General features: G+C 34.4%; 1 protein-coding gene across 1 annotated transcript in view; it reads right to left on the minus strand.

Annotated features, from left to right (window-relative positions):
• LOC134747951 (uncharacterized) overlaps nt 1–8,822 on the minus strand; it is a 40,587-nt gene extending 31,765 nt beyond the window's left edge. The window contains exon 1 of the mRNA XM_063682628.1: nt 8,780–8,822. Coding sequence (XP_063538698.1) covers nt 8,780–8,819 — 40 coding nt within the window. The 5' untranslated portion in view covers nt 8,820–8,822. The remainder of the gene's footprint in view (nt 1–8,779) is intronic.
• Nucleotides 8,823–9,102: the final 280 nt, after the last annotated feature.

Here is a 9,102-nt window from a genome sequence, read left to right on the forward strand (position 1 = left end):
AGTGGCGTACGCGAGGAGAGGCCTATGCTCAGCAGTGGGCGATAGAGGGCTGATACGATGATGATGATGATGATGATAAATCTCTAATTAATTTATGTAATATTTCAGTTTTATTTTTATTCTATTTTTAGTTTTTTAATTTTATTTATTTAAACGACATTTGTTATTATGTTTAATAATGTTTTATGATGTATTTTTATCACTTGTAAAATGTAAATTGACATGTATAAGTACCCTTGTCACACTTGTGGCCTATTTGCTGAATGAATATTTTTTTTTTCGAGTTTTGAAAAAATGCGGTTACATTTTTAAATTAAACAAGCTACCATGGAGACTGTATAAAGGAGCCAAATCTCTATGTATGAAAAGTGTCCATCAAAAAACAGTAATTAGGCGGCGCCACGATACACCGAAATACTACCAAAAACAACCTACGTAATTTGGTCGGGTTATTTGTTGCCTTATATGGTTCATATTATACTCATGTCCCAGAGCCTAACTAGCGCCACCGGAGAGATTAGGAACTATTATTTAAAGCTGAAAGCGGTCACTTTTGTAACAATTCTGCCGTAAGAGATTGGCATCCTTTCTATACCATCCATACAAGCTACGCGCGAATGACAGCTAACAGCTATAGTTTGTCGAAGGACTGTCTCATGAGTATAGTTTTTTTTACATTATTTACATTTCGCAGATAAATGCTTACGCAGCTTGCGTCTAAAGGTGGGTAAATTTACTCTGAGCTTTCCGGATATATTTTCTACAGAATTCAGTCACAATGAGGGCTACCGCGTTTAATTTCACCGCTAGGGGCGCTAGTGTAGAACAGATGTCAAAGCTTTTTCAAGCTTTTTTATCGGTAATTTTCACTCCTTATTCATAATCGTGTTAAATCTTTGTCCATCTTTGATTAATCATGGTAAACAATAGATATAGCTCAATAAATGTTAGTGGTTTTAAAATAGTGCCAACTAAAATGTATGCAAAATTAAACAGGTTGAAAAAATTGCACATTTAGACGTTAAAATACCTTTGTGTATGTTAGGACGTATTGATTTTACAAAAATAAGCATAGAAGAATTTTGAAATCTATATTTCTGGACCTACGTTTACAGTGGCCCCAACTGGTGAGCACAAAAACGGTAGCCCTCATTTGATTAACTTAAAATACGTTAAATGTTTATGTTCTTAATGAGAATTTAATGAGATGATTCTCATTCAGCTTCAAATCTGATTTTATAATTATAAAATAACAAAAAGTTTTTTTTTAATTTTGAGAAGCTTCCTGGTGGGGTCAGTATTTTAGGGACACGCTTCATTTAGTAACGTAATAAGATTAATTTTCTCAAATTTACTCGCAAATTTTGGTATTTTCTTTGATCACTGAACACGGAAAGTGCCCAACATCCATATTTAGTTAACTCGTCGAGCGCCCTACTATCACACGTGTTATTCCTATTAGTTATAGTTGGTCAAACCAATTTGTCAGTAAATAAAATAGAAATAAAAAATAAAATAAAATCACTTTATTTCAGACAACAGTCCATATAAAAAAATAAAAAAAAATAAGAAAAAAAACTATACTCATATCCATTTGCTTTTGGGTGCTAGTACTAGTGTAAAACAAAGTTTAACATTTAAAACTTTCCCGTTTTGAACACGTATTAAATCACATTTAAAATCTGAGATCGAAATCTATTAGTATCGCGATTCGCGATCGACCCGAACAACGGGAACGTTGGTAAATAAAGGTAACAAAATAAATTCGCGATAGACCCGATTTTAAATGTGATTTAATAAAACAACGTTTTTTTAAAAATACTGCCTTTGAAAAGTACTGCAATAGTGCCTAATGAATTTAAGGGCTAAATTAAGAAGAAGAAGAATTGTTATTTTTGATCTAGTTCACGTCAGTTGCATAACCTCTTTGGTTTGTCACTTTGGGTATGAATATGTAATATTCTCTTTTGTTCACATTGAAAACAAAGAATTGTATTCTCAGACTCTTTTTAGGGTTCTGTAGTCAACTAGGAACGCTTATACCCAGGTAGCAAAATGACGTAAAATTACGTCAGCGACGTCATAATGACGGCATTATTACGTCATTATGACGTCCCTGACGTCATTTGACGTCATTTTGCTACCTGGGTACGAGTAGTATCGCCATGCCCGTGTGTCTTTCCGTCCGTCGGTCCAAAGCAGAGATGCCACGAATATTCGGCAACTTTTCGGTATACGGCATATTCGGCCACTTTTCCGAAAATTCGGTATTCGACCGAATGTTGCCTAATATTATACACCTATTATTATTATATAAAACCCGAAGTAACATAATCAATGCTAGTTTCAGGCCAATTCGAACGTACACTAACATCGGAATATTAATTATGAAGCATGTTATTTAGTTATCGTGCATTTCGCTCGTACTTATCAGTACATGTATTTTACATAAATAACATGATTCAAATATCATTCTGATGTCAGTGTACGTTCGAATTGGCCTGAAACTAGCATTGATTATGTTACTTCGGGTTTTATATAATAATAATAATAGGTGTATAATATTAGGCAACATTCGGTCGAATACCGGATTTTCGGAAAAGTGGCCGAATACCGAAAAGTTGCCGAATATTCGTGGCATCTCTACTTTGGTCTGTCAGTTTAATGAAACGAAATGAAGCAATTATATTAACTTGTTACTTATTAACTACACTAGGTAAGTACCTTAGCGAAATTAAAGGAGCAAAACAGCACACCTAACACTAACTGTAATAAACGACATAATTTGTCGTAAAAATCACCTTATTATGGTAGACGAAAGATAGTATCACTTACTCGTACCAAAGAGGATATAATAGGATAGAGCGGTACTGTCATAGTAAATTTTATAACCACAATAAATTCACTGCCATCTATCGACACACTTTAAAACTAAAAATGAAGATTTATAAAAATACGATAAAATGTATTTAAATATGGATAAATGTTTTTTTTTATTTGCATTAATTATTTTTATGGTTTTGACCCCATGTTCTTTCACTGATATGCGTTAAAATTGTTAAATAACAAACGAAACTGTCAACGCCCTCTATACGAGAGTAGGCCAAAGGTAGTGGTGCCATCTGATCGAGAATAAAATTTTCGTGATTTTCGAGGCACGTTTTTTCCTTAGACTGTATCCATCTATTACGGAGTTATTCTATCTTTGCTCGTACTTTAACATTTTGTAAGAAAATAAGCTGAATTAGCTTTATTAATACCAAAATATTACTTTGCTAATCCGCGAAAACCGTGAACCCGTGAATTTGCTTTTCGCGGATTAGAAAAGTAATATTTTGGTATTAATTAATATGGATTTCCGCAAAGTAACGCTTGATTCTATTCATTATTTGAATTAGCTTCTAACAATAAGTAGACCTAAGTATATAAATATGGTTTTAATTTTAACTCGATACCTCCACATGTTCCTGAGATAAATTGTTTTGACAGACAGACGGACGGACTGACAACAAAGTGATCCTATTAGGGTTCCGTTTTTTCCTTTTGTGGTACGGAACACAAAAAACAATATACTTAATAGCTACTTAAGTGAGTTAGGCTGATGATTTAATAAATTAGGTTTAATTTTTCAATGGACATACAAATTTACCAAGCTTCATGTTTTGCCAATTATGTTTGATTCCTTATTGCACCTTTCAACTAAGGCCCACTTGCACCATCCCACTAACCCGGGTTAAACCGGTTAACCCCGAGTTAGTGGGATGGTGCAAGTGACCCTAAGTGACGACACAGATCTGAGGACACTTGGGGCCTTCATGGTAACAGGGTATAAATAGGCTTCATGGTAACACCTACTACATAGTTATTATTATATCATTGAAGAAATTTGTGCAGCGTAATAATAATAGGTAAGTATCTTATGTTGTAGAGCAGAGGGGCCTACCGCGAACACCGAAATTCGCAAATTGCGGGCATCTTTCTCTGTCACTAATTACGCCTTGGAGTAAAAGAGAACGATGCCCGTAATTTGCGAACTTCGGTGTTCGCGGAAGCCCTCAGTAATAATATAACGATAAATCATTATAATTTAATTGTAATTCTTTTTAAGTAGATATAACAAGTTTAAAAAGTTTTTCTTTGAGCACAGACGACTTAAGACAACTTTAATTTTAGACAAGATGTTTGCTAGTTGAAAAAGAAAATTGAATAGATGCGTTCAAATGAAAATTTTGTAAAAGAAAACAAAAAAATACAAGTTTGATGGTTATTATCTAGTATCAAACCCTTTTATTATCATAATGATAACAAGTTAGTGAAAACTTGTATTTTCTTTTAGAATATTTTCATTTTTATTTTTTATTTTTTTATACTACGTCGGCGGCAAACAAGTATACGGCCCGCCTGATGTTAAGCAGTCTCCATAGCCTATGTACGCCTGCAACTCCAGAGGAGTTACATGCGCGTTTCCGACCCTAACACTCCTTCGAGCTCTGGCAACCTTACTCACCGGCAGGAACACAACACTATTAGTAGGGTCTAGTGTTATTTGGCTGCGGTTTTCTGTAAGGTGGAGGTACCTCCTCAGTTGGGCTCTGCTCTAGATCTGGAAAGACATCCGCTGTCCTGTGCCCTACCACACAAAGCGAGATGTTATTCACAGTGCCCATACCTCTCTTTTGGACGTAGTTTAAGGACATACCCGGGTCCAGAAAGACGCATTTGAACGCATCTAATCAATTTTCTGCATGACTTATTGTATAACATGACTTAGTTAATTTTATATAACAATTTTCACAATCATTTTATAACCAGAGCCACTGAAAAAGTATCGTTAAACTGATTTGATTTATAAAGTTAGAGAAAAAAATGTCCTTTTTTCTGTTACCAAATTTCATGCTTACATTATTGAAGCCAATCAAAAACTCAGTTCGAAAGTTGGCAAATCACAAACTTCTACTAAGTAATACGGGAGGTCACCGTCTACTTCGCATCAACTTTTTGCTCAGAATTTATATGTGCCTTGTGCCTTTCCATGACAGAAAGATCCTTAAGGATGACTCACGTTAGACCGGGCCGTGTCCGGGCCGGAGCTTCCGGCGCTTACTTTTCTATGATATGACAGGTGATCACGTGATACTTTCCTTAATGCTCATTTCTAGTTACGGAGATATTTTGTAAAATACTTCAAAATATTTTTTTTCTTTTCTGCGTAATAATAAAATGTAGGAATAGATAGACCTGTCTTTCTAGCTTCGTTTTACTGGTATATTAAGTATTTCTATGTTAAGTGGTGCAAGTGGCGTTTTTAACTTGACTTTCGCTCTATATAAAAAAATCACGAACATAGACCTAAAACGCGCTTTAAAAATTTTTAAGTAACAATTATTGTACAAATGTTAAATTTTTTAAAATTGCTTCTAAAAATGCGCAATTTTACTTTTGATCGAACTCATAGATTAAGTACTCTTTTCTTGTTTAAACAAAAAATATATTCAAAAACATGATACCTATCCGTGATTCCGGACACGCACAGCCATCACGCTTACGCTCAGTGATACACTTACCTAAGTAGGGACACGGCTATACTACAGAATGAGAGATGAATATCATTATCTCATGATAACAAATAGTTTTGTCCCTACTTTAGGGTTGCCATAAGTGTAGGGACGTCGACCGGGACAATTTTTTTTTGCGTTTTTGATTTAGCGACATGAGGGGTGCAAATATTCATTTATAGGTATTTATTTAAAATTTAAATCAGGCAACAAGGCCCATATTACTAATACCTGAGAGACTAACATACATATATTTATTATATAAACTTCAAACTAAACACTATTGCTCCGTTGAGTATCACCGGGACACCAAGCTGCAAACGGGGACATATGGCAACCCTTGAGCAATTCTGACTTCTGAGCATTGACGGGGACAATTTGCTAAATGGCGGGGCGCCGAGACACCAAGCTTCAAACGGGGACATGTCCCGGTGTAAGGGGACGTATGTCAACCCTACCCTACTTACGTAAGTAAAACTTAAAATAAAAGTGTAGGTATCTTAGGCCTAAGAGAAGAACCTGAACCCACGGGGCATAGTAAAAGTAGCCTTAAGGCCTCTTTACACATTGATTAGTATTTACTGAATACATTTGCTGGGTACTTGCGTTTAATGGAAAATCTATGACACTTATCAAGGTAATAGACCTTTAGTCCTCAGTATAAATAAATATGTTTTTTGTGATCGATATTAATTAATGAAGAAAGCGTGTAAAGGTTACAATTTGTAAGGTTTCCCCGCAACCCACTGTTTCTCTTCATCTGTAAGTAATATCAATTAATCGTCTTGGTAATTGGTAATTAAATTGACATAGGTATGTTTGTATGTCCTGAACAGGTGCCCAACTGTGAGATGTGTAAGTGTTGCTTAATGACTCGATATGTTTGAGTCTTATATTTAAGAGTCGGATCAGTTGAGGATTCGACTATCCTTTTGGACCCGGGTATGTCCTTAAACTACGTCCAAAAGAGAGATATGGGCACAGCGGATGTCATTCCAGAGCCCACCTGACACCCTACAGAAAACCACCTTACAGAAAACCACAGCCAAATAACACTAGACCCTACTCGTAGTGTTGCGTTCCTGCCGGTGAGTAAGGTTGCCAGAGCTCAACGAGGGTGCGGAGCGTTAGGGCCGGCAACGCGCATGTAGAGTTACATGCTCTGGAGTTGCAGGCGTACATGTACGGAGACTGCTTAACATCAGGCGGGCCGTATAGTTGTTAAAAAAAAATATTGAGTCTCCTGCAGACAATCGAGTAGTTTTTAAAGATGACACCTACATTTATATAATGTAGAAGATTCATATTAGTCAAATTTATATTATAAATACTTTATTACCATGGTAATGGTGTGGTTTATTGTCATGACATTATATACTTAATTATTTTATTATCAATTGCTGGCACTGTATGTGTAGGTATATTGTAGTTAACTTATTGTGCATTATATTTAAGTTAAATTAAAGTTAATGTAGTTTAGTAATTAATTAAGAAAAATAAATAAATAAAAGTGTACGCAATAATATACTTAGCAACAAAATGTAGCTACTTACTTAGTTTTATTTAAAATAGTAATCATAACGAAGAAAGAAAATAAATAAATGTATGTGTAACGCAATAATGTTTTCATTTCACTTACGCCTTTCAGATGTTTGAATCTGTTCCTAGGGAGCGCGATTGCGAGTTGCGAGCCGAGAGCGCAACAAGTGGGTACCCGCTTTCGGAGATTTACATTATAAGGCATTATGAAAATTGATACGCTTAATAGTTATTTATCTCATGAACCGTGATAGCTAGACAGTTGAAATTTTCACAGATGATGTACCTGCTTATTTCTGTTGCCGCTATAAGAACAAACACTAAACACAGAATAAAATAAATATTAAAGTGGGCCTCTCATACAACAAACGTGATTTTTTTGCAGTTTCTTTGCGTAATGGTACGGAACCCTTCGTGCGCGAGTCCGACTCCGACAAGTGTTATTGGAAACGTTAAACTTCTATGAAATTATGACGTATAAATAACACTTGCACTGCGTGTGCTATCAAAATCGTTGGTCTCTCTAATGCCAATAGATTTTTATAAAAGTTTGTATGTATGTAATACCTACGTAATTAATTTATAAATAAATTTTATGTTAAGCAAGTTGTTTAACTATTTTTCGGAGCTTGTTATAAAGCATATCTGAATATAAATGTTAACATACATACATAAAAAAGTGGTAATTGTCAAAAAAACATTTTTAAATAATTGCTGACTAACGTTGCTTATTATATAACTATTTAAGAAAAATAATAACAATCAGAGGCTGCGTTATAGAAATGTTTGATTACTTTAATCTAACATTATAAGATAGTGAAGCTTAAATCGGAAAGCTCGCAATAAAATAAATAACAATGCCATAAAAAAACCAACATTTCTATAACTACATTATTTATAACATCACTCAAAAACCCAATGTGCATTTAAATGAACAAAAGATACGAAAGTGGAATTCAGTTTAATGTATTCATTTTAATTTACATATACCCAGAAAAAAAAATCCTGCTTTAGTTTTTTTTTTAAGTAAGTGAAACCGAAACCTATTGAAAAAGTTAATTAATTTAAAGTTAGTTAAATTAATTAACTTTCTTAAACTATAGGTACTAACTTTAAACTATAGTAATTTTTAAGTAATATCAGTACAGGAAAAACTGACTTTAAAGCTCTAACCTGTAAATAAAAGTTACCCACTTACCTTTACGTCGACCTGTCGATTAGTTTTCACGTTATAAAGACAGAATAATAATTTAATAAATACGCGAAAATCACTATTTATCACATAAAAATTTTGAATTTGTCAGGAATTAAAAAAAACGAGAGTAATAAAACAAAAAGTTTCTAAATAACAAAAATTTAATGAATAAAAGAAAAACAAAGTAGTTATAAAAAATCTGGTCATGCATATTCGTAACAACGAAAAGTTTTAAACTTCGAAAATTATAAAAAAGAGGGCTTTATAATTTTCTCAAATTGCCGCCTTGTTTCTATCGAAAATCGTTGGCCTAAAAACAATTATTTGCAGAAAAAAGTCAAGCAAACTTAAACTTATTACAACCTCAAACAATGAAATTAAAAAAATATATAAAATCAACATTAAAAACGATCTCGAAAAAAAAAACGATTTACCACCAGCCCTAAAAACATTAAAAACCTCGTATTCGATATTTAAATTCGTAACTGACCGGCAAGCAGGGCAAGCACGGCGACGCGCGCGGTCTTCATTCTGCCTCGGAGTCGGAACTGTACATGCCGCGCGGCACGTAGCACGCGGCTTTATATGGGGCACGATTCGAAACACACCTACGGCGCGGTGCGAGCAAGTTTTATTACAAGCTTCTATTTAACTTGTAATGTATGTTCGGGTCAAATCTTACAAGCTAAATTAGACAACCACTTCTCATTATTCGATTGAGCGGATATTTCACATACAATGTAAGTTGGATGACGGAGTAACCATTAACAGGCGTTCCCCTCTGTCGTGTCAACCAATGGTCATACACAAGGA

This window comes from Cydia strobilella, chromosome 15 (assembly GCF_947568885.1).
Source record: "Cydia strobilella chromosome 15, ilCydStro3.1, whole genome shotgun sequence".
NCBI classification, from domain to species: domain Eukaryota; kingdom Metazoa; phylum Arthropoda; class Insecta; order Lepidoptera; family Tortricidae; genus Cydia; species Cydia strobilella.